This window comes from Saccostrea echinata, unplaced genomic scaffold, assembly GCF_033153115.1.
Source record: "Saccostrea echinata isolate AGI-Se365-2 ecotype Australia unplaced genomic scaffold, CSIRO_AGI_Sech_v1 ptg000015l, whole genome shotgun sequence".
Lineage (NCBI taxonomy): Eukaryota > Metazoa > Mollusca > Bivalvia > Ostreida > Ostreidae > Saccostrea > Saccostrea echinata.
Genome location: NW_026889764.1, coordinates 3364079 through 3391676, shown reverse-complemented (window position 1 = coordinate 3391676; position 27598 = coordinate 3364079). Strand labels below are relative to the sequence as shown.

The window sequence follows — 27598 nt, the reverse complement described above, 5'->3', positions numbered from 1 at the left end:
ACCTACTTTGTAAGTATGAACATAATCTTATATCATGCTTTGGAAAATCCTCTTGATATATTTTTTCAAGATAGGATGTGTACAAAGAAGAAAAAGAACTTTTAAACATGGCCTTCTTACCTTAATGTAATTTACATACTCTAGTGTAATTGGGCATGGAAAAAACCCCCACAAGAAACAATGTTGCAAGCATCAAAATTGGGCTAGGACCCTTGTTTCAGGTAAAATGCAGTAATGCAAATGTAACAGTCATTATTCATAGAAGCTTATGTTACACGTTGTATCCTAGCTGTTTCCATATGTAAATTTTAAGCATTACAATTACTCCTTTTCTGCACATTTTTAGCATTTTTTTTTAATGAAATATATCAGTACATGTACATGAATAAGTAGTAATCTTTACATACATGCACCTAAAAATAAGTTACTTGAAAACATTAAGTTAGCAGTTGAATTTATTACCTTGTTTCTAGTAATAAGAACTTTCCAACAATATATTTTCTAGGTTTGAGATTATATAAGAATTTGTTATTCTTCAATAACAGTGCCATAAAGTAGGCACCATAAAATTAGCATGTCTAAGATAATTCTATTCCGTGAGACTTTTAAATTTTATGACTATAACATTGATGAAGATGCATCAAAATGACTAAGTATGAAAGACTTTAATGAAACAAACACAATATGGTGTTTTCAAGCAGAAACATTTCTGACCTCCAAAGACTAGAATTGCTATTTCCTTACATTAGAAGTTCTTAAAAAGAAAAAAAACATAATTAAATACAAATTCTACATGTATGTTTACAGTGAATGTGTTTTTTTTCAGTCAAAGAAAGGTATTGCACTGGCCAATGAATAAAAATCACTCTATTCATGATTTCAAAACAGTTATTAGCAAGATAAGCGTGAAAATGAAATTAAAAAAAAATACAGTAATAGGCCTATAGATGGACTAACATACTTCCAATAACTGTCTGATAATTAAACATAAATTCTAATCTGCAAATGCAGGCCTCTGGTGGAACATCTGATTTTGGCACAAGAATTGAACAAAACATATATACTAAGCATTCAGTAAGTGAATATTGTCAAAAATCAAGAAATCTAAGGAACTTAAATCTGTGTATCATTTATTGAAACTTACCAGGTGACCAAACACATGACTGTACATGTGTGAACATGTGTACATGTATATGTGTGAACTACTTTAAAATATCATTTAGAGATACAATGTTTATATACTTATCCCAGGTACTAGCCTTTTACTATAAAGAGGCACTTCATCTCTGTAAGAGATTGGAAGAGACTAGATCACTGACCTTGACATTTTAGATTAAAAAAGTTTCAAGTTTGTAAAAATAGATTTGTTTGCTTTAACAAGTTTTGATGATTTCCATACAAAGAGGTCAAGAATTGCTATAAATATATAGCATAAACAAGGTGTTCATCCTTCTGACCAATCAGATAACAGCATTTAGACAAACCCAAAAATAAATAAAACATGCTTTTTCTCCCCTCCCCCCTCCCCCCCCCCCCCCCCAACAAATTTAGATCAAAATTTTTGTAACTTAATTCATTCTCATTTAGAAATAATACAGCAATGCATAAAACAATTCTACCCTTACACCTTTCCTTAGGCTTGTTTGAAGTGAATAACATGCTATTCAGCACTCATGAATCCTCAAGATATACAGAAGTCTTGTTTAAATTTTAAAATTAGTCTATACGATTAACACTTGATCTATATGCATGAAAACTTCACAATATTGATGAAAATTGGATAGTTGAACAAGAAGTTTTATTAACCAACACAGGGCATTTCTGGTACACATAATTGACAATGTTTTGATGATGTGATATTCCTCAGTAAACAACAGTACTTTTCTAGTGCATTGTGTAGTTTTTTTTCAGAGATGAAAATGTCAAGTTTGTTCATGGTAAATTTGCAAAGAATTAACTTGACTCTTCCAAACTGTTCATCTTACTTGAAAAAAAACTTTTTTGTCTCAAAAATCTTCTTGAGGAAAAAGTAAAAGCATGTGTTCTCTTTTTGTTTCATTGAAGGTGCGAGAATGCTATTTTCTGATTGGTCCAAAAATATTTATGTGTAATTATGAAGTATAATATCTATAGCAACTGTCAGTTATCACTCTTGACTTTCATATATGGAAATAGTCAAGACTTGTTTAAAGATGATTTTATGGAAGGGCTTATCATAAGCTGTATCATTGAAATCCATGAAAATTTTTGTAATGCTAGGTTATTCTAGTATCATCACTCCGAAGGTGAAATATACTTACTTGGTGATCCACAATTTTAACAGGACACATTTAGTATAATATATGTGAAGTCAAAAACAAAATCACAGTAAAAATGCCATCTAAATTAGTACTCAAAGCATTTGGTTTTTATAAATTACAGAACAATGACTAGAGTTGTTTATGACCAGTTTTGTCTTTGTTGTCTTAGGTATTCGTTCTGTAGCTCTTTCAGATTTTGCTCTAGCATTTGTACTTCATCCAGTTTCCCAGCCTGTTTAGCTTGTTTTATATAACTACGAATTATATTCATCTGCTGAATCATAGGATCATCTGTATTATTAAAGTTAATATGACTTGACTCATTTGGAATCCATCCCGCTAATTTCTGAGATCCTGATCTCTCCCGAGTCTCGGACTGTTTCAGTTGCTCACTCCTCACTATCTCCTTCTGCTCTCTCTGTTCTTTAGCTCGCTTTTCCCTCTGTTGAGCCTCAAAGGCAGCTTGTCTTTCAGCTGCGATTCTTTTTTGTATTTCTAGTTTCCTTGCTTCTTGTAGCTTGACATATTGTTCCTCAGTGGGTAATGCCTGTAATCCTAACATATTATCCTGCATAAAGTTTGTAGCATATGTCCTAATTGCCCGTTGTAGAAGAAGTTGTTTCTGAGAAGGCTCATCTTCATTGTTCAGGCCAAGGTTAAGAATCCTTTTGCTTGGAAAGAAAAGTGGTGATCAATTAAAAGTCTTGTAAATGACTTTGCACACATTTTAAAACTAACTCAACAGTATGTTCGAGAAGAATTCTGCTTTGAATCCATCCTTTTTAAAGAACAAATTTTACAAGTCATAAACTTACCTTAAACCATCTATTGTTTCATAGAACTTAGTAATTTTTATTCTGTATCGCTGGGCTTCTTGCAAGTTATACATTGACTCTCCACAGCTAAAAATACAAGTTTATGTACTTTAACATGAATACAAACACATCATCATACCTTTTCCTGGTATGCATTAAACATAATAATCGTTTCTTTCATCAATTTTTTGAGAACCAAAATTTTTCATTTTTAACAATGGAAATCTCAGTATGATTCATTAAAAAAAGAAATCTTGCTTTAAAAGACTTTCATTTAGATACAAGTAATAAGTGACACTAGAAGTTTTATATAGCATTAATTATGATATGGCTGCTAGCCATGTACTGTAGATCACCAATTTATTGTGAAACTTTTATTTTCATGAGATTAGTATTTGGTATTTCTGAGCAAGAGAAAAATTTCACAAATTCAGGTTATTGCTGTATTATCTATTCTTATGAAAATATATATGCAAGAATAAAATTTTCGCAAGTAGACCATCTCACATTTATTAGGTGAAAATTAGGTTCTTGGAAATAAAAATTGATTTACAGTATGTCATGTTGACTTTTATACCACAGGTTTCATGACCCACATTACCTTAAGGACTCTACCATAGGCATATACTGAGTAAGCAGTTCTTCAGCAGCTTCCACACAAGATTTCAGTTTCTGTTGAAAATAAAAATAAACTTTTCATCATCATGCTGAAATATACAACACACAACAAAATGTTATTGTTCATATTATTCCATGTATATTTGATTGGTTGTGTCTTTTTTTTACTTAATATGGAATTTCGTTTTTTTTTTTAGAAGCACCAAGGTTTTACCTCATACAACAATACAATGGTGGGTTTATTTGTGCGCTGTTCTATTTGTTCATTGCGTCTTTCTAGCAGCTTGCGACAGTTCTGACAAGTTCTTATATGAGGGTCTCCTTCAGGACCAAGAATAGAATTAAGGCTACTGTTACTTCCTGTCCGACAAAGAAATCCTACTTCTCCATCTTGATTTTGAAAGGTGGGATCAGTTAGTTTTTCTGCAAATAACATCAAAAATGAATTACTAACCTCAGAATAAATTTTACCTTTAAAGTTATTTGTTGCTCACAATATTAAACCACAGGCACTTGATGTTTTAAATCTTTCTCTTTATTGATAAAAACATCCCCATACTATAATATGGGTATACTTTTATCAATAAAGAGAAAGGTTTAAAACATCAAGTGCCTATGTATTAAACTAACTGCTTCAGACACATACTATTTTTAAGGACCCTCTCTACACTGCACAAGTACATGTATTTCAGGGTACTTTTGTGTAATTAGACTGATACACCATTTGATATGAGGCCAAACAAAAAAAAATTGTGTGGTTCCAGTTACACCTCCAAAAAATTAGGGTACGTAGAAAGGTAGGTTCAAATGTTAACACACAATAATTTCATTTTGGATGTAACGCATCATTTGATTGGGTAAAAAAAAAAGTTTATATCGTATAACCTGTGTTGCCTATGTCACAATGACTTACATCAAAAATGTATCAATCTGCTTGATGTTACATTTAAAATATGTACAATTTGAAGAAATTTTTGAAGGACAAATTGTCTTTTTTTCTACACTTAATGAAGGAAAATTAAATTATAAGGAATGAATTTAAAAGTTACACAAATTATACTTGTATAACCTGGGTTGGAACAGTTTACACTTCTTTTTAAACCGCTTCGGTTCATTCCTTAAATGGACGACACATGATGACAAACAAAAAAAGATAGTAATAGGTCACCTGAATGAATCAAGTGACCTAAAAAAGGCAAGATGGAGCAATGTAATAAATTGCCTGGGACTAAAATGTATTTTATTATATTTAAATTTCTACTCACTTTCCATTTAAAACTAATTCAAATTCATCGTTGCTTTTGTCTCATATCTGAATTCATTTAAGTTAAGGAATATCAGCATTCCCCACAAATCTTGATGACATAACAACTTCAATATCTTGAAACCGGAATACATGTGTTCTTCATTTTTTACAAATTACAGTTACCAGTACATATCATAAGTTTCATTTTCTTTCTAAACTATACTTATTCCATAAATTGACAGAAATTGGCTTACTAGCAAAGGTGTATGGTAGAAACTGGGAGCACTTGTCACACATGATGTCTCCACAGAGTCGACAGTGGTGACGTCGTCTAGTGAGGGTGAAGTTACGCCGACAGAAAGGACACTCCTTAACGTGGCTGTCAGGAAGCCAGGGTACAACAGACTTCTCGTAGGCTTCAAGTCATGTAAAGAAAGTACATGCAATGATAATATTCCTTTGTAACTCCAGTTTCGATAAAATGAGTGCTACTATGCTTTTCTTCAATCATACCAGCTATCAATGAATGTAAAGATAATGGTTCCTATCTAATGAATAAATGATATTTCTGATTTATTCATTAGATAAGGAACCATTATCTTTATATTCTTTGATAGCTGAAATTCACTGAAATCAAAACATTTACCAGGTACCTGTAATAAGACATCCATTGAAAGAAACATCAGATGAAAACTTATCAATTAATTCCTGTAGACATTCATTCAAAGAAACATAAAGATGAAATATAATCAGTTATAATATAAATGCCTGTTTCAGTAGATTGTGTTATGAAATAAACCTCTGCGTTTGCTGGTTTCCATTGGTGCATCTGGTCCAGTAAGCTTGTCCAAACGGATGATCAACTTGTTGGTTTCAACGACGTATCTGTCAACTTTTGCTCCTCTGTGTGCTTTATATAGATCTGTCCAGGAATGAGTCACTCCTGATAATTATCAAAAAATCATATTAACAGGTAAAAACATAAAGCAAAAAATCTGAAAAGATTCCTATGATTTGTCCTTGAAATATGGGTACCTTTCCAGAGCTAATCATATCTAATACTGTACATGTATAATAATGGGGTTAAATTGATTAGCATCCATCACTTGAAAGAGTAATGAATATAAACTTAATGATAAAATTTAATTTTGAATGCTCAATTTCAAAATTTATCACAAAAAGTCTACAAAACAGCAATCAACTGACCAATTTCCTGAGGCTCCCATGCCACTGGGTCATACCCCGATATTGTGCCCGCTGGACTTTTGTAAACTGAGGACTGGAGGCATGACTGACTACTATCCTCCACCTCATCCCGGTCCCCAAGGATTTTCTTTTTAGCTTTTCCAAACAGACCTGTTGAAAGATTATTGAAGAATGAAAGTATCCTCGGATTATAAGATCAATATATATTCTCCAAATACTGTATGTGTACATAAATTAACGTATTCAAAATTTAGTGTAATCACCGGGTATGGAGTGGTTGGCAAAGTCATGAATTAGCGCTACACATATAGCGCTAAAAAATAAAAATAAAAAAAGTACCAGGTCTTATTGTCTAGGAGTTTTTAAGTAAAATTTTAATTTCTTACTCTAAATAATTTTTAAATATTGTATTAGATTATTGTATCCACCTGGCTGTAAATAGCACTAAGGTGTTTATTGTGCAGTCGTAGTTTGGTTGTTAAGCATTTAATTACCGATTACTAGTAATTAAAAACAATTAACTTAAGACCTTTTTATCCAGGAAGATCAATGCTGTTTAATAATGTTAGAATAGCATTGTGTTACTAACTGACTAATGCCGTACGTACGTTTATACATTGTCGAGGTTCACATATAGAGTATGCGTGTCGACACTGTTGAACTGAATGGTCCAATTGACAAGTGTCGATAACCCATTTTATATTAAAATTGAATTTAAATTAAAAGCGAATTTGAAAATAAATCACATTAAACATTGATATATACTTTACATACATTTATATAGGCCTATTGCCTGATGAAATAGATAATGACTTAAATCGGGCTTGATGTTCGAGGCCTGATAAAATGGCAGATCGAAGCAAGCATATCGTATTCATTTATTAACGGTAATCATGAATTAGCGCATAGCTGTTGGCACCAAAGCCGCTATAATATGAAACCCGCCTTTTTAAGTACACATACAGTATATATAATGACATGATTGTATTAATTACTTTTAACTTCTTCCATGTTACTTTCATTGTATTAATGATCTATAACCTCTTGCATTTTATGGCTTATTAAATTAACAAATCAATTTATAACCTCTTAATTGTTGTAGTACAATTTATAACCTCTTAATTGTTGTAGTACAATTTATAACCTCTTAGTTGTTGTAGTACAATTTATAACCTCTTAATTGTTGTAGTACAATTTATAACCTCTTAATTGTTGTAGTACATCCTTATCCTCAGTGGAATGTTCCTCCTCAAAATGACCCTGTAACAAGGTGACTGTCCCCAGATCTTTCATACACATTGGGCACAGGAACCCCTCTCTCACTTCTGCTGCAGTTGCCATCACTGTTTTCCTGCTGCTGTAACCAGTGTTACTACTTTCATTTAGAAGTTGAATAATCAAATATTATCAAGATTTGATTATTCAACTTTGATAAATTTCACCTTTTTCTTATTTACAAAAATTGTCCTTAGTGTAAAATTATTGTTTTTTTTTCTTTAAAGCTAATATTGCATGGAGGATGCTTTTTGAACCCATTGTAGAGGGATGAGCCCAACTCGCTAGAAACATGAATACATTTTTTTCTTCAGTGGGTCATGTGTTCCAACAGTTTAATCTTGGCTGAGATTCTTTGTCTGGAAACTTGGACTGATGCCTTTGGTGAAGACCGAAAATAGGCCTACTATTGACAGAGCGTTCTATCATTAAAATGATATTGTCCTAAGGATCTGGTTTAACGAAAGAATTCAGTCCGTGTATTGGCAATGTAACAAAATAAACACCGGCAATAACTCAAACTCGGTGTATTTACTACGAACAATCCAGCGAGTTCCAAATGTCAACACAGCGTGTAAATTTGAAACGAGAAAAAACGTTGAGAAAATAAGTTGGATGTACGTCTTTATATGGATTATTTTTTAGGATAAAAGGCATATACAATCTCAAAAGGTTTGTTTTGATTTTTTTTATAGGTATTTTCAACGCAACCCCTTTTGTGTTCTTGAAAATCATTTCGGAGTGGATCCGCTCCGATTTGCTACATTGCAACTTTACGGGACATATTCTAACTGTGGTGAGGGTTTTTCCCGAGACACAGTTAGATTATTCTAACTAGGCCTACTACTGAGAATCGTGCATAAAATCTGTATACAAGCTCAAAAAGGTTTACTATATGATTAATTTGGAGGTTATCTTTTTGTATTCTCCAAAATGTGCGGATCCACTCATTCTGCAACACTGCAAATGCCCTTGTATATATGAATGTGGTGAGCGTCTGTCCCGACTCCCGAGACACTAGATTACCCTAACAAATTTCAGTCATGATCATGATAATACTGGAGTCACACCCCTTCAGTTAAAATTGTCTCTATTTATTATTTTTGCACATATCAATTAAAATATAATTCAACAACCATAAAAATGATCTTAGATGATCATGCTTTTACTCATACTTACTCAAACCCACTTTAATCTTATATTTTCTGTCATTTGGATTGCAAGGAGAACATCTGTCAATCTTGCCGGAAATTGTCTTTGCAATGTAACTACAAATACAATGTACCAAACCCGTTTACTAAATTATTTTCATTTTTTTAATGACATATATTGTACATATTTTTCGATATGATATATTCAAAAAAATAATTATAATTATACTGTCTTTTTTTTTTAAATCTAAAACTTAAAAAAAACCCCCAAAAACTCATGGTTTCGGATTTACTTCTGTATAAGTTGACTTTTACGTGTTCTTTTCCGGTTTCAACTCCGTAGCGAGGTACATGTGGTTAAATTTTATTTCAGATTTTCTTTGATTTTGATCATCTTTTCATGCTTAATTTTCCAGGAATTTGGCTTAATAGCACTTTGTTTTACTTCTCATATTTAAAAAACAACTGTTCTTGAGTGAGAAGGCACAGAAATAAAGTTTGGAGTCTGTCAGCATGGATGAGGGGAGATAATTTGTAACTGCATAAATGCGTCAGGGCTCTACATTAACGTTTTTCTTACTTGTTCCGTCAGAAATGAAATGTTCCGTCACGGTCAGACTATGAAATTTTCTTTTCCGAACATAGCTTTTACTTGTCTATTTTTTTCCCAAAGATCAAATTGACAACTTGTAAAGTATTGTAAGTTAAAAAAGTTTTACTGGATGGGACCAATCGCCGAAATGGGATATAATAGCCCGTTTGGGCTATATAATATTAGAGATTAATCCTTCTGATGTTCCTAAACTTCTTAGGGATCAATATAACAAACTGAAGGGTTGCAGAAAAGCTTGTTAACCAAAAGTTATCTTGATGCGGATTAATAATACAGTCAAACCTTGTTATCTCAAACTCAATGGGACCAAGAAAAAACTTCGAGATATCCAATGATTCCAGATGTCCAGGGTAAAATACTTTAAGAATAAGGGCTTGGGACTTCCAAATCACTTTGACATATCCACATCATGGCATTTTCACTTTTCTCAGGCTCATCAAACTTCAGACCACATAAGACATAATCTAGACTGTGACATCGCTTGTTAGCAGGGATTGACACTAAGGCACGTCCGACTGACCCAGTCAAGTAAATGAGTGGTCTGGTCATGTCAAATGTTTGTGAACTAGGCCGACTGGTCATGTGGATGAAATAAATATTAACCCTCATTTCAGTCAAATAAATGTTGTAAAATCTTTTTAAAGATTTCCAATTGTAAACACAGCCATCGCACTGAAAAAGAAAATTTCCCTGCATGACACAATCGCTATTTTTAGCCCAGCTGTAATAGACAAGTCGCAGTCGAAACTAGCTTTGTTCAGTATCAATTGGTATAAATAGTTATCAAATAATATTCTTTAATTAAAAAAAAAATTAAATTCTTTAATAGGGTGGGTATCGCCAGAACATTTATATTGCGATATTTTGCAATATTTGATGGCATATACACGTATGTTATAAATATTGTGATATATTGCATTGCTGTCCATTTTTAGCTCACCTGAGCTGAAAGTTCAAGTGAGCTTTTCTGATCACCCGTTGTCTGTCATCCGTCCGTCTGTCCGTCCGTCTGTAAACTTTTCACATTTTCAACTTCTTCTTAAGAACCACTGCGCCAATTTTAACCAAACTTGGTACAAAGTATCCTTGGGTGAAGGGGAGTTTAAATTGTTAAAATAAAGGACCAAGTCCCCTTACAAGGGGAGATAATCAAGAAAAGACAAAAATAGGGTGGGGTCATTATAAAATCTTCTTCTCAGGAACCACTGGGCCAAAAAAGCTGAAACTTATGTGGAAGCATCCTGGGATAGTGTAGATTCTAAATTTTAAAAATCATGACCCCCGGGGGTAGGGCGGGGCCACAATAGGGAATCCAATTTTTACATTGAAATATATATGGAAAATCTTTAAAAATCTTCTTCTCAGGAACCACTGGACCAGAAAAGCTGAAACTTATGTGGAAGCATCCTGGGAAAGGGTAAATTCTTAATTGTTCACATCATGACCCCCGGGGGTAGGGCGGGGCCACAATAGGGAATCCAAGTTTTACATTGAAATATATAAGAAAAATCTTTAAAAATCTTCTTCTCAAGAACCACTGGACCAGAATAGCTGAAACTTAAGTGGAAGCATCCTGGGGAAGTGTAAATTCTAAATTGTTCACATCATGACCCCGGGGGTAGGGCGGGGCCACAATAAGGAATCCAAGTTTTACATTGAAATATATAAGAAAAATCTTTAAAAATCTTCTTCTCAAGAACCACTGGACCAGAATAGCTGAAACTTATGAGAAAGCATCCTGGGGTAGTGTAGATTTCAAATTGTTCAAAACATGACCCCCGGGGGTAGGGTGGGGCCACAATAAGGAATCCCAGTTTTACATTGAAATATATAGGGAAAATCTTTAAAAATCTTCTTTACAAGAACCACTAGGCCAGAAAACCTGAAACTGATGTGGAAGCATCCAGGGGTAGTGTAGATTTGAAATTGTTCAAATCATGACCCCCGGGGGTAGGGCGGGGCCACAATAAGGAATCCAAGTTTTACATTGAAATATATAGGAAAACCCTTTAAAAATCTTCTTCTCAAGAACCACTGCACCAGAATAGCTGAAACTTAAGTGGAAGCATCCTGGGGAAGTGTAAATTCTAAATTGTAAAAATCATAACCCCGCGGGGTAGGGCAGGGCCACAATAAGGAATCCAAGTTTTACATTGAAATATATAGGAAAAATCTTCTTCTCAAGAACCACTGGACCAGAATTGCTGAAACTTAAGTGGAAGCATCCTGTGGTAGTGTAGATTCTAAATTGTAAAAATCATGACCCCCGGGGTAGGACGGGGCCACAATAGGGAATCCAAGTTTTACATTGAAATATATAAGAAAAATCTTTAAAAATCTTCTTCTCAGGAACCAGTGGGCCAAAAAAGCTGAAACTTGTGTGGAAGCATCCGGGGGTAGTTTAAATTCTAAATTATACAAATCATGACCCCCAGGGGTAGGGCAGGGCCACACTAGGGAATCCAAGTTTTACATTGAATTATATAGGAAAATTTTTTAAAAGTCTTCTTCTCAAGAACCACTGGACAAGAATAGCTGAAACTTATGTGGAAGCATCCTGGGGTAGTGTAGATTCTATATTGTTCAAATCATGACCCCGGGGGTAGGGCGGGGCCACAGTAGGTATTACAAGGGGGAAATCTGGTAAAGAATGGCATAGCCAAAGTTACTCAGGTAAGCGATGTGGCCCATGGGCCTCTTGTTCTTAAAGTTTGGAGTAAACTGGATAGACATGTACTTTTTTCATTCCAATTAACTATAATGTATTCACTTAATCTGTAACATGATTTTTTGCTTTTTTTTCACATAGCAAATTAAGAGGAAAAAAACAATTGTTTTGCCTTAGTGAATGCTAATTAAATTAAAATTTAATGAATAGAAAAACAGTATCAATAAGAAATATTTAAAGCTTAATCATCAAACATTTATTTGCTGTTTTGAATTTCCAAACCTTTTCATTGCCCTTGTCTTTTTTGTTTCACCTTTTTTTCACCAACACGAAAACCTAAACTTTGTCAGATCAGCCACTAATCAAAGTTCAAAAAGAGGATAAATATATATAATAGAACTTAAACAGATGTTTACTTTTAAGTCATTATTGAGAATTCTTCTCCTTATTAAGAGTTTGGATTTCCCTGTGATGACTGTATGTCATGCACCACGCTAGAGCACACTTTAATGTGTGTCTGTGAAGATTTGACTGATCAAAGTTCTGAGGGAATCTATACTGTACATTTGCCATTGTGGCATTGAACCACTTCAGTTCACTGTGGCCAGATAAGTCAGTTTGCAAGTGTTTGTGTAGTAGGGGTGTGCAATATTATCAATGTATCGGTATATTGCAATTTTAAACCCAACAATAATATATTGTAATATTTTTTTCAATACCGGTATCGACAATATGCTAACCAAAAGTATTACATAAACGCAAAAATATGGTGTATCTCAGTTACTAAGCTGACTTTAAGTTTTTTGTTGTTGTTGTTATTAATAGACATTGCTAAAAAGTTATGAATGGAATAAAAAAGATTAATATATATTACGAGGATAATGTAGGAAATTTAAGTCAACAACAATTTTATTTTCTTTTTTCCAGAATACTTACTCTAAAAAATTTACAATTTCATACTTTTGCTTATCAAAATGGCAGAGGAAAAAACATTGTGAACGATCTTTTGGATTGTGATGCTTAAATTCTGAGTCCTGTGTTTGAGTACACATATGTTTAAAAATAAAAGAAAAGCTGTGAGATAAGCAAATATAATACTCTGGCAGTTTCACATTTTTTTTACGCAGATATAAGAGAGTAAGAACCTGTTGACTGTCTGCAAAAATTACAGTTAAATTTGGTTATCTCGAAGTTGACGGGACCGATGATGAACTTCTAGATATTCAGGGGTTCGACATATCGAGGGTTATAATTCGAATGAACTTCAAATAAACTTAGTGCAGTGAACATGTACTTAATAGGAAAAACATGTCTAATTCCTTCTTGTTTGAAATTCTGTAAATGATTTCCTTAATATATATACATGTACATGTATTTAGCATAAAAAGATATTTACATCCTCTTTATAATTCATAAAATAAAAACGTATAATATGCACAGAAGTATAATCCTTCTACCAACCCAGCAAGTCAACCGCTAGCATTGTTTCCCAAGTATACATAGCCGGATATCGTCTATGCATCGTAAATTTAAAACCAGTCTCTGTCAGAATAATGAAAACGAAATATACATTTTTTTTATTGGAAAAACATGTTCAGACATATAAAATCAGTTAAAAGAAAATTATTTTATCATAATAAAATCAAATGCAAAAGAAGAAACCCGCACTTTTGTGACTTTTGTCTAACTACAGAGCAACATTGAATCACAGGGCACTTTAGCACAAGTTTTCACTGCGACACACGCTCACATGATGGTGTGTATTGACAATTGTAAATTCTGCACGCTCAAATAGGAAAAATAAATTCTAATTGCATTAAATTACAGAATTTTGTTTCACTTTTATGTTTGTAGTTTTCACTTTCATATGCATAAACTATGCAAGCGTGCATATTACACATAGCATTAAATAGTGATTATCAAGATAAACATACCACAGCCACAAAACAATAAATGTGTCATCCGCACATATGCATTAGACTTATACACACAACCTTTGGCTTGCATAATTAAAGTCAAGGTAAGCCATACATAACCTCGTATAATCATCACAGGAACACGGGTTACTCATGCGTGACAGACAGGTGGTTGTTATCAATAGAGCATTCAGTTTACCTAATGGACTGATCATCAGAGTGGAAAATTATCCTGACTTCGAGATAATGCATGTGATTTTAATGAATGGGTACACAATTTTACTCCGAGGTAACCGGGGTATTCGACATTACTGTGTTCGACATAGAGGGGTTTATTTTAATCATTTATAAAGCAAATTTGGTTGGGACCGTGGCCTTACTTCGACATATCCGGGGTATTCGAGATATATCCGTGTTCGAGATTTCGAAGTTTAGCTGTACTTGAAATTGTCAATCTCTGATGCAAATAACTATGACAACTAATTCACCAGGGAACTATGAAAACCTTAAACAGCAAACATTTTCTAACGTCAAATGATCGGAACAAAGATAGGGTATTTTGATTTAATTTTCAAGAATAAAATATGTGTCTTTCCAGTTCACTTAAAACTTTGATTGAAATGGACAGCAATACAATGTATCACAATATGCCATCAAATATTGCAATATGTTGCTATATTTTTCTCATGATTTCAGGGCTTTCAAAAAGATCAGAAACAGGTTGTACTTTTACAAGAATAGGAGGTACCTTGTGGAAGGGATTTTAATTAAATGTGTTAAAGAATTTTTCCCATTAAATATTTTGGCCGGTACAATCATTATTTCAGGTGGGTAAAAGTACTGGGTACCGGCAGATTTTGAAAGGCCTGTGATTTCCACCCCTACTGTCCAGATGAGAATTATATGTGTTTGTGGTCACATCTCCATACTGTTAAAATATGTCCCATATGCATGAAACTGTAATGTAGCATAACTGAGTGAATCTGCTCCAGAACAATTTGGAATAATATAAATGGCAGTGGATTGAAAGGATTTGTCAAAAATTGATCCTGAATTCTTGTGAACTGTGCAATAATCCATTATTAGGAATTTAGGAAATAACACATGGCAACATTTCATTCTTTCTCTTCCAATTTATATGCAATGTTAGCATTCAGAATGTCTTAGACTTACAGTGTTCATCGTACATGTATTTACTTATAGTTTGGAGTTACCTGCCCGTTGCTAGTCTGCTACATTGCAAAACACATCAAATGAATTTTGTTGTAAATCTGGGTACATTTGACAATCTCATTTTAATGACATAACATTCCATCCAGAATTTCCCCTTGATGACTATTAGTCATGCACCACGCTCGAATGCACCTTAATGTGTGTCTGTGTAGATTTGACTGATCAAAGTTCTGAGGGAATTCTTATGCTATGTTCATTCATTCTGGCAGGGCTTTCAAAAAGATAAGAAACAGGTGATACTGTACAAAAGTAGGAGGTACCTTATGTAAGCGATTTTAATTAAATATGTTACTGAATTTTTGTCGATTGAATATTCTGGGTGGTACAAACATAATTTCAGCCGGTTAAAAGTACCGGATATTGGCAGATTTTGATAGGCTTTTTCTGACCAGATCAGTTAACCCATTATATAAATTCTTCCCCGGCGTTATACTGGAGGTGACATTCTCCTGTAAAATAACACTTAAAAACATGCAGCACGGACATCTAGAAGAATATAATGAACAGAAAGATTCATTTGTTGTTTTAAGATAACATGAAGTTCGTAGAGAACCTTCCTTAGAGTAATGGCCAGGCTTTGACTCCAGGTGCTTGCATTTTCTCCCTTCCTGATTCCCTTTAAATTTTCATTTTCCTAAATTCTGAATAAGAGAAGAGATGAGATAATTTACAGTTTGAAATATCAAACTTTCTGTTTGAAGGTTTAGTCACTGAATACCTGTAAAAACCACTGTATGTGAACTTTCTAATGACTACAGATAGTTCGGCCGCTGCTGTGGCTTATAATATAAAGCATTGTACATGTAGACACTGAGAATCTCCATTGATGAATTCTATGTCATGCACCACGCCTAAGTCATGCCCTGCATGATGATGTGAGGATTTGACAAGTTAATATCTGAGGGATGAATCAGTAAAAATAAATACAAAACAATGTCATTATTAATATGATTAATTTGTAAGCGATGGAATTGCATAAATAATAGAGAGATATGTTAATAGTGTGTTTAGACAGTAGTCTCAAATCCAAATGTTTCATTATGGTTGAATTCATTTCTGTCTCCATCATATTAAGTTAAACAATATGGAAAATATAATCTCAACTTTTCATTTTTAAAACATAACATTGATATACATTTTTATTTCAGACTTCCTAGATCTTAGGGGAGAAAAAAGAAACAGAAATGGCCAAGTCAAAGAACCACACCGCACACAATCAGAGTATGTAGTATTATAGTAAATATATCATATAGACATCAAAGCAAGAACAGCTGCTGTGATGAAAAATAGCAATTTTTATTTTGACAGCAGTATCTTATTGGACATAACATGTGACTAAACATTAACAGGAAATTAATTGGATGGGAGGACATATGAAATTAGAAAAATGGTCATTAATTTCATAAAATTATTAATCTTAAAATTTATCAAAAATGAGAATTATTGTGTACTATTTTAATTTAGCAGTCCTCATTTGGTCTCTGCAATGAACACACTGGTACAACAGCAAGCCAAGTTCTATACATCTAATATATCTTGACAAGAAACTTAATCAGTTTATCAGCACTTGTTTCAGGAAAATTAGAAATGGGATTCTGTAAATTAAATGATTCAAACTACAGATGCAAGACTTGTATTTGATATTAAAACAATCAAAAAGACTTCAGTCATTTTAGTCATCTCATATAAAATACTTAAAATACTTGTATATTGTAACAAAATATCATTGTTTGTTAGCTTATGAGTACCCAATGATGATTATTTTGTCATGCACCACTCTTATAAACACCGTGAGGATTTGACAACCATATTGGTCTATTCTGAGGGTACTTCTCTAGGAAAAGCTACTGAATGTCTGATTGTCTCATAGGCTTATACTTAGACAGCTGCAGAATGTATAAAAAATTTTCTTTTGGAACTAGTTACTGGAATTTAAATAGTTATATTGAGTTTAATTTTTGCAATACCTCACTCAGCATTGCATTTAAGGACAGACGATACGTTCCTCAATAATATATAATTTTTTCTAACATTTTGTAATTGAAGTATTGCTACTTTAACATGTTTACTCGCAAAAAATTGAGGTACCTTACCAGGCATTTGTGCAAGATACCAGAGGATGTTTTTCCTATAGAATCCCTTTGGAAAAAACTTCATTAGCCAATAACACATTTTTTTGGTGTTTCATTTTTTAAAGACAATTAGAAACCAGTTTAGAAATCAAAAGGTAATTAAAATTTTGAATATTTTCCAAATAATTCGAAGGTATACAAAACAGACATTTGAGGAACGTATCGTCTGACCTTAATTACAAAATACCAGGTATAACATGTATCAGTTGATATATACATACATATAAATATAGGGAACTTAATTTTCATGTTGAGATAGAAATATGTGGATATGAAGGGAATGTGTTTCAAAGTTTGGGGAAATATTAATATTATTTCAGAATATAGATCTAAAAAGCATCGTAAATTGAATTTTATAATGTTTATTCAATCAAGCTAATTTTGTAAGGATTTTCCTGGAGGAACCATCCTAATTGCATAATGTTAATTGATACCAATTAATGTTAGATTTGTTCATACTTAGAACAGGAAATTAATATTTCAAAATTCAATGCCCTTTAACATATTAAGTAGAGATATTGATGGTAAATAGACTAATAATTACCAGGATAGAAATTTTTCTATTGATGTTGTAATTAGGTGTGTGCAATATTATCGGTATATGGCAATATTAAACCCAAATATAATGTATCGCAATATTTTTTTCAATACTGGGATGGACAATATGCTAACTGGAAGTATTACATAAACGTTAAATATGGTGTATCTGAAATCAAAACTCAGTTACTTGGCTGCTTTAAAGTTTTCTTGTTATAGACATTGCTACAGTGTTTAAAAAGTAAGAATGAAATAAGAAGGATTAATATATATTACGAGGATAACATTGTCAGTTTAATTCAACAACAATATTATTATATTTTTTCCAAAATACTGACTTTAAACAATTTACAATTTCATGTTTTTGTTTATCAATATGGTGGAATGATCTTTTGGATTGTGATGCATTAATTCTGAGTGTTATGTCAGCTAGAGTACACATACACTAAAAAATAAAAGAAAAGCTGAGATAATGCAAGTGAAATAATCTGGCCATATCTCAAATTTTTATGCAGATATTATAAAGAAAGTAAAAACCTGTCGACTGTCTTTGCAAAAATTACATGTAAACACGATCTATGACAATGACTACTAATTCAGCAGGGAACTACCGTATGTAACCAGTTGACCGCAAACATTCTACAGTGTTAAATGATAACTGCCATGATAGGGTATTTTGGTTTAATTGGAATGAATGAAATACATGTCTATCCAGTTTACTTCAAACTTTTAGAGAAATGGACAGCAATACAATATATCGCAACATTTATTGCAATATGCCATCAAATATTGCAATGTATCATAATATAATTTTTCACCACCCCTTGTTGTAATGGCCTTAGCATGTACATATTTAACCTAGGAGAAGATAACCTCCCACCCCCACCCCCAACACCACCAACATACAATATGTCGCAGTATTTATTGCAATATGCCATCAAATATTGCAATATATCGCAATATAATTTTTCAGGCGATATCAACCCCTAGTTATTATGGCCTTAGTGTACATGTTTGGCCCAGGTAACCCCCCTCCCAACACCACCAAAACACACACATACACAACACAAAGAAAAGGGACAAAGAATCATTACAATTCAAATGATCTTTTGTAATCTTCAGTCAGCTAAATTGTTTCTCTTTGCTCATTTTAAAGAGAGAGAGAGAGAGAAAAGAAAAAGGCTTATGTCATGCAAGAAATCCCAAATCCCATCATTTTGGAAGTTTCATGGTTGATACAATGACCTTGTCAGCAAATACAACCTACCATTAGTCAAATGCTGACTGACGTTTTTCATACTAATTGTTAGGCCATTATTTACACACTGAATTGTCTATGGATTTTTTCCATTTTTAGCTCTTCAGAGCCAAAGGCTCAAAGAGCTAATGCTATGGCCATTTGTGCGGTGTGCATAAACTTTTTAGAATATGGGCCATAACTCAAGAACCCCTTGGCCAATTATTGTCAAATTTGTCACAGGGTATCCTCGGCCCAAGGGCTCCCTTTTATACTAAAACTAGGGTTGTGACCCTTTAACAAGGGGAGATAATTAGGAAAATAGAAACAAAAGTACTGGTTGCTAAAAAATCTTCTCAAGAACCACTGGGCAGATTATCACCAAACTTACACAAAAGGATGAGGATATGTTGTAGATTAAAATTTGCACTGGGATTTACCCTGGGGCAAAGGGCGTGGTCTCAAGGTCACTTCAAAGTTGACCAAAAATTACATTTTATTAAAATGCTGATATTTTGCTTACTATAAGGACTAGGATCATCAAATCTTGTCAGTTGATGCATCTAAGGACCTTATATCATTTTGATTCAAAAGTAGGTCACGTGACCTACTTTTTAAATTTTGGGGCCATTCTTTTTCAAAATGATTTAGAGGCATATTTTGAACAATTTAAGGCCTATGATCATCAAACTTTGTCAGTTGATGCATCTTGGGTAGTCGAAGTATGTCAACTGAAAAGTAGGTCACCTTGACCTACTTTTTGAATTTTATGGCTAATTTTTTTCAAAACAATTAAGGTCATTAATTGGAATACCAAGAGGTTTAGAATCATTAAATCTTTTAAGATGGTGCATCTTGGGGCCATAAAACATATTTATTAAAAAGTAGGTCACAGTGACCTACTTTTTGAACTTTGCAGGCATTAGATTTCAAAGCGTTTTAGAGGCATAATTTGGACATTTTAAAGCCTATGATCATAAAACTTTGTAAGTTGATGCATCTTGGGTCTTTAAAAAATGTCAACTGAAAAGTAGGTCACCATGACCTACTTTTGAAAATTTATAGCTTTAATTAAATATTTCAGGTACTAATTGGCTTAGAATCATGAAACTTTGTCAGTTGATGCATCTTGGGTCTTCGGAGTAGGTCGACTGAAAAGTTGGTCACTGTGACCTACTTTTGAAAATTTATGGCTTTAATTAAAAATTTGGGTACTAATTGGCTTAGAATCATCAAACTTTGTCAGTTGATGCATCTTGGGTCCTTGGATTACAACAACTGAAAAGTAGGTCACTGTGACCTACTTTTGAAAATTTATGGCTTTAATAAAATATTTCAAGTACTTTATTGGCATAGAATCATCAAACTTTGTCAGTTGATGGATCTTGGGTCCTTGGAGTACGACAACTGAAAAGTAGGTCACGGTGACCTACTTTTGACATTTTATGGCTGTATTTAATATTTTTGGGTACTATTTGGCTTAGCATCGTCAAACTTTGTCAGTTGATGCATCTTGGGTCCTTGGAGTACGACAACTGAAAAGTAGGTCACCGTGACCTACTTTTGAAAATTTATGGCTTTAATTAAATATTTTGGGTACTAATTGGCTTAGAATCATCAAACTTTGTCAGTTGATGCTTCTTGGGTCCTTGGAGTACAACAACTAAAAAGTAGGTCACGTTGACCTACTTATAAAATTTTACAGTTATAATTTTAAAAAAATATTTTAGGTATTAATTGGCTTAGAATCATCAAACTTAGTTGATGGGTCCTCAGAGAATGACAAGTGATAAGTAGGTCACTTGACCAACTCTCAGGTACTAGTTGGCTTAGAATCATCTTGGGTTCTCAGAATGTGAATTGGAATTTCAAGGGTTGATCTAAATATACAGGATACTTAGAGGCTTCAAATAGAAGTGATAGGTTGTACAGTTTATCAGAAGAGCGATTCAAGGCCCTTGGGCCTCTTGTTCCCGATCTTGACAAGGAACACTCAGCAGGTCTGACTGGTCAGCAGGAGATGCTCACTCCTCCATGGCACCTGATCCCACCTCTGATGTTTCTGGAGGTCGATGTTTGCTCTGCTCCCAATTTGTATTGTCAAAATGGACTTCGAACTTGAATACTGTTTGTTATCTCGATATTTCATGCATGTAGACATGTATATACAGTTGAAATTCGGTATCTCGAACACTTATATCTCTAATACCATGGATATGTCGAAGTGATTTGGAGTCCCAACCCCTTATTCTTTAAGTATTTTATCCAGGATATCTCGAATTCTTGGATATCTCGAAGTTTTTTCTCAGTCCCATTGAGTTCGAGATAACGAAGTTTGACTGTATATATATTTTTTTTTACCAATAAACAGGGGAGTCCTTTGGTTTCTTTAAAAAATGCAACAATAATGAAAACACAACTCTTGGTGGACCACTAATAAAGTTTCAAAATCTTTTTGTATTTTAATTAAATTTTAATGCTAAGGAGGAGAAATCTGGGATCGGGATGATTTAATCTACCAGTGGCAGGTGCTTCAAAAATAATTAAAATAAAAAAAAGAAGAAAAAAAATTGACAGCTGTACACAGCTGTTAGATAAATCTTCCAAAATCTATTTTTTGTTTTTAATTTTATTCACTGTTTACAGCTGCTGTATACATAGATCTGCAAAATCTATTTTTAGTATGGTTAGCTGTTCACACTGCTAGTTATAAGCCTAAAAGTTTTAAAATACCTTCCTTCCCTTTTAACCTGATTTGTAATGCATGCATATATAGTACCCAGTGATGAGGGTATTGTCCTACACCACTCTTATTCTGTGAGGATTAGACAATCATGCTATCTTCTGAGGGTACTTGGTACATGTATATGTGTTTTAGAGTAGACTTAGTATAAAGATTGCTCAGATTAGTGTGGAATAGGTGCATATGTCATCCAGGAACTATTGCTCCTACAGCTGAAACTGAAAAACATTAACCATTTGAATGTGATATCACCAAATTTTCTGGACAATTTTACTTCAAAATCTGCAAAAACATTCGTAGTGTGTTTGCTTGATGATAGGATCATAACTCACTATTTACTGTAAAGAAGTTTATTTGGAATATATTTCTATACAGAAAGATACAAACATAATTCCACCCCTAAACATGCTAAAATTAAGTGACCTTGTGTTTATCTTTCAGATCGCAAACACCACAGAAATGGTATCCACAGGCCTAAGTCCTACAGATATCCCTCAATGAAGGGGGTAAGTTCACTCTATTATTTTCTTCTTCCCTTCTTCAATGAAACATTTTCCAATGTTAATAAACAAAAAAATCAACAACAGCAACAACAACAAACAAAAACAAGGAATAAAAAAAGAAAGAAATGAATAAAACATAAAAAAAAAAAGAAAAACACATTTTGATTTATTTGAAAAGATGGAAAATTTTTCACTAAAAGTAAAAGATGTTGAAGTTGATCTGGTAAATGATTGATGAACCCTTTCCTTATGTACATTAACATGTATTATTTTACAGGTAGACCCAAAGTTTCTGAAGAACCTGAAGTTTAGTAAAAAACACAACAAGAACACGAAGAAGGACTAAATAGAAATGTGCTTTACACAAATAAAAGCTGTAAAGTAATTCACTGCCTCTTATTGTGTGTAATAGTAACATGCTCTTATTATCCCAGGGATTGATGGAAAATCTACACAGAAAATATTATGATATATTTATGTTCCAGTTTTATAGTATAATTCAGACACAAACAGTCGACAGGTATGCAAGCATCGACATACCTTATGTACATGTATGATCACTCAGATAAAATAAACTAAAAGCAAATTGCCAGGGAAGAATTTTTTTTTATTTTTAAAGTAAACATCTAATTCATATCAGATAATTTCATAACACCCTTACATTTAAAAACTCCTGGGAATGAAAATTACTTCAGATCTGAATTTATATGCTGTAACCATATTTTTTGGTACTACCATTTCCTTATTTATAACATTGTGAAATGACTACACATTATTAACATCCAAATTTTATGAGTTTCAGTGGTGTGATATGAATCTTAAAGTGATAGATGTACATGTATATTATCCATGTGAACTTGAGATATTTCCATTTGACCAATTAATTTCAAGCATTTGATGATTGATATTAATTATGATTATAGTTAATAAGGAGGTTAAGCAGATGACCGTGTACGTCTACGTGTACGTGTAGCTAGGGATATCCCCTAATTTACTGCGATTTACATGTACGTCATCAGTTTTGCATAGCGCATAATTCTACAAGTTGTACACAACGTGTACATTCATATGTACACGTAGGAAAGAACTTGTAGCTTCTTAAACCCAAATTATAGAATGTATATTTTTCAGGCGGTGTTTGTTGTGATATTGAGAGTTTATTACGTACATCTATGTATCTTTTTTAATCAAAGTCATAGAATTATTTGTTACAAATGGATTGTAAAATGACTTGTTGAAATGACGTTTTACACGTACCGCTACACGTACAGAATGTTAAACAGAACACGATGTTAGTTACGTGTACTTGTAAAATCACTTTTGGGTTTACACGTACACGTAGACGCACACGGTCAAATGCTTAACCTCTCTAATATTCTTCTAATATAAGTAGATCTAGCTATTTTGCGAACATATGTGAAAATTTCAACAAAATGTGAATTGGAATATAATCTATACAGAAAGTAATTTGAGAGTGCAAAGAATTTTTAACAATTCTCAAAATTAGAGAAAGATGTAATATCCCCTATTCTGAACGGGGTACGAAAATTGATTGTAGTGAATATATATGACAAAATACATGTATGACAAAATATTGGCCTATGTCCTTTACTGATGAATAGAAGCTTTTACCCACAGTGTAGGATCAAAACTCGGAATGTCATTTGATTCCCTAGAAGAATGTAGGGGAAAATTGCAGTACAATCACTGATGGTTTTCTTATATACACAGTTAGTGAATGAATGGTTCAATGTTTTTGGATAGATTTTACCGAACTATTTTTTGTGAAACATGATAACTCGAATTTTTGGTTATTTCTAACACTTCACAAGATCTCTCATTGGAATGATACACAAGGGTTGTGCCAAAATTCCGTAGACAAATTGGATTCGTCGTAGATTAAACCACACAATATCTATGTACAAACATTGTGCTTCGAGAAAACCCAAGATTTATGAACCAAAAACACACTTTAATCTAAAATTTTATAAAGATACGTTAATTTTTGTAAAAGAAATGAGTTCAGGCTACGGAATTTCGGTACAATCTAGAAAATGCAAAATCCAGTTACATGCGATCCGATCATTCAGATTGTACACGTATCCGATTGTTGAGTTACATGTATTATCTCAGTGTGATTACATATTCCACAATTTAGACATAGAAACATGCATATTCAAAAAAAAAATATACATGTATATGAAAGCATCGGTCGTGAAATAAAGAGTACTCAGAAGCATCGGGCATGGAGAGTTTCTTTGGATTGTACTCCAGTACAAAGACAACACGTTGTTTTGATATTTGTCTGTGAAGATAAGAAAGTGACCGATATCATGTCTTCATCTAGGATATTATCACTGGGAATCATTTTATCCATCAACATACGGAATCAAGTATACACGAGATGATTATATTCCTTTTCTCTTATGTGCGATATTTGAAGAAAAATAAAACATGATCATGCGTCACATCGTAGAACATTATGTAACCATGTAATCATGCAGGAAAACACGGTGGGCGAAAAATAGTTTATTCAAAACTTTCATAGATTTTCTTCTGCTTGCGATTGCGCCGAACAGCTATTACAATTCCTACAACTACACAAACTGCAGTTGTCAAGCCAACGGACAATCCTGCAATGGCGCCTTTGGACATCCCAGAATCGCTGTTCACCTGCACTACATGGTTACCTGTGAATTTCTTCATCAGGGCAGCCATTTCTTTGGGTGCTGAACTCAAAGTTGTCCAGCTCGACTCGTCAGGTTTATCTCCTTTCATTTCGGGATCAATGAGTTGGATCCACGATTCAGAATCATGAGAAATTATATAATTTGCAGGTTCTTCTAAACTCTCTGCAGGGACATCAAAAAATGGCGGGATTTGAACGGTTGGGAATTTTAGTTCGGACATTTGACCAGTCCTTACGCAGTATTGTATTTCACAGTTGTTGTCAATTGTGGCTAAGTGGTTGCTGAAACCCTTTGGACAAGATTTTGCATATTTACCATCAACCAAAGGGTTGCCATGTTGACAACTGTAGAAACCACCAAATGGCACGGCAGATTTGGCGCCAAGTTCATAGTCATCACTGATGCACACATAAACATTAGAGGCAATCTTCATTGGATTATAAAACTGTGGGCATGATTTTGATTGTGTTACAAAGTTACTGGTTCTGTCTGAGAACAATCCTCCAAAGAGAAATCCACTGTTTTCTTGAACAGGTGTGTTTGGTTTTGCACGACACCAATACGATGTGTACGTTGCTGAGCCATAATAAGACTTGTCGTGACAACACTTGAAAAAGGCCCAGCATCTATGGCACTTATGCTCGTGTTGAGCTTTATGTGCTTTTCCTTCATAAAGAAGAACTATATCAAATCCTTCTGGACATCTAAAGTTCTGTGTTTGAGGATTTCTTACAGTAAGTTTGTCACACAAGTTTTCGTTGTTCATTAAGCCTCCCTGGAACTGACATGTTTGGTAAACCCCACCAAAGCTAAGGTTCGTTAGAGGTGCATGACAGGTACCATCATCCAGATTTGAAATTTTGCTAAAGTTCGGCGCATCTGGATCGGTGCATCCTGGGTATGTGTTATGAAGGAAGTAGGACGAGATTGCACTTCGAACGTTCTGAACAATTTCTTCAACCAAACTTTCAGACAGTTCAGGGAGCCCAGTTGTGGAGATTACATAGTCAAGAGGAAATCCATTTCTATCCACTGCAACCAAATCATTTCCAATAGTAGTTGTCCATTTACTAAGTGTGAAATTTTCAGGATTCATGGGTGGACCTCCGTATGCTCTGATGTCCGAGTTTTTAACATTCCGCATGTATTTTTCAAGTGCAGTTTTTGAGTAAGAGAATTTATCGTTTACATCGACACTTGCAAGCCCAGGAAGAGAGACACTTGCTGCATACCCTATTTGAACTTTGTCGATTTTGCTATCTTGGAGAAGAGAAGAGTCAACCTGATCCACTTTGACGATAGACGCTCCAGCATCGATACTCGTAAGTACGTGAGTTCCGAAATCTCGAACCAGTAGTTCACTTTCATATTTTGTCGACAATTTTCGATTTTGTTGAATATGGTTGGCAATCTTCAGAAGACGATTTCGGAACGACTGATCTAACTGTACGTCGGGGAGAATCTTTGCCGTATACCGGACGAATCGTGCTTGGACTTTAGTGGTGATTGATTTATCCTCCAGTTGATGTTTTTTAATGTGTTCATACTCGGCAGACAGACTTGCTGCTATCTTTACACCTTTAATGGTTGCCGAGGCTGCGTTGTTTACAGAAAACGCCGTATCAGATTCATACTGAGACCAATGATCGTACACCTTGGAGAAAACGTTCATGTGACTTGTCTTAATAGGAATGGTTACGACTCCATCTGGAATGAGATATCTTCTATCCTCTGTAGTTTTGCATTTTGAATAATTAAAATTCACAACAACGCCTCGATTCTCATTCACAAGATTATCCCAACCAAGTCCAGGCATTACCTCAAACAAGAACGGCCTTTCCCCCTTTCCATCATAACAGGCCCGTGGGTCACCGATGCTGTAATTTTGCGAAGCCTCGATGGCACAGAATAAAACGAGCACAGCGTATAAAATCAACATGTCTGCCGTGTTGTCATCCCCCTAATGACTGTTTTGATTTAGGCGACAATATTTGTACTTAGTATAGAGGAAGAAGATAATCATAATAATCAATTGGAATTTAAATTTGTCTCAGTAAATGAGGAAATATCACATTATTTTCCAGTATTTGTTTATTAAGGAAGATTTCGTACAGATTTATACACGTGATCTTATGGATAATGTTTCTTGTGATAACTATATACATGAGAAGAACAACTTGTCGCATGTACAACATGTACTTGAAAGTCATTCGGAAAGTTTAGTCACTAAGTACTTTCGACCTTATGATATGTTAAGGGTAAAGGTTAATCTGAAGCTTGTTTTGAAGAAATGAGAGTGAACGAACTCTATTTCAATGGATTGAAAAAGTTGCAAATATACTTCCTGGACATACAAAGCATAAAAAACATGTAAATGTTTTTTTTTCTTGCTAATGAAATGATCTAGTATAGATAATGTCGTGAAATACATCCTTCTTTTAACACCTGAGTGATCTTATAATGTTAAATTTTACAATGATGAAAGATGAAAAGAACCGAGCTTCCTTATTTATTTATCAGTATAGTATTTTTTTTGCACCACACACATGTGTATAACCAGCTGTAAATCGTGTAGAATAGTAAAGTATAAGTTATGATTTTGGGTTTTTGGTACACAATCGGCAGCAATTATGTAAAGTCAAAACCTTAATTGTTTCACTAGAGGGGCGACCTTTGACGTATCGACATTAACCCCATTTACCCTATAGCTATATG

The 27598-nt window shown here is 33.8% G+C and overlaps 2 protein-coding genes across 2 annotated transcripts; both read right to left on the bottom strand.

Moving 5' to 3' along the window:
- Positions 1-1542: 1542 nt before the first annotated feature.
- LOC133187729 (rabenosyn-5-like) lies at positions 1543-8707 on the bottom strand. Its single transcript, XM_061323129.1, has 9 exons — positions 8640-8707; positions 7388-7542; positions 6186-6335; positions 5779-5922; positions 5234-5395; positions 3948-4156; positions 3717-3787; positions 3116-3202; positions 1543-2971 (listed from the first exon to the last, which is right to left on the bottom strand). The coding sequence occupies exons 2-9, from the start codon at positions 7524-7526 to the stop codon at positions 2440-2442; spliced, it is 1494 nt and encodes a 497-aa protein (XP_061179113.1). The 5' UTR covers positions 7527-7542; positions 8640-8707; the 3' UTR covers positions 1543-2439.
- A 14072-nt stretch (positions 8708-22779) lies between these two features.
- On the bottom strand, positions 22780-26852 carry LOC133187412 (macrophage-expressed gene 1 protein-like). The gene has a single exon (XM_061322771.1). It carries the CDS (start codon positions 26820-26822, stop codon positions 24723-24725), a length of 2100 nt encoding a protein of 699 aa, XP_061178755.1. The 5' UTR covers positions 26823-26852; the 3' UTR covers positions 22780-24722.
- Positions 26853-27598: the final 746 nt, after the last annotated feature.

Bases quoted from the DNA above. Each gene is read 5' to 3' on its own strand.
- LOC133187729 (XM_061323129.1), bottom strand. From the start codon at position 7,526: ATGGCAACTGCAGCAGAAGTGAGAGAGGGGTTCCTGTGCCCAATGTGT. The intron at 6,336-7,387 runs GTTATAAATTGT...ATCTTTCAACAG, and splicing joins TGTACTACAACAATTAAGAG to GTCTGTTTGGAAAAGCTAAA. The intron at 3,788-3,947 runs GTAAAACCTTGG...TATTTTCAACAG, and splicing joins CCATTGTATTGTTGTATGAG to AAACTGAAATCTTGTGTGGA.
- LOC133187412 (XM_061322771.1), bottom strand. From the start codon at position 26,822: ATGTTGATTTTATACGCTGTGCTCGTTTTATTCTGTGCCATCGAGGCT.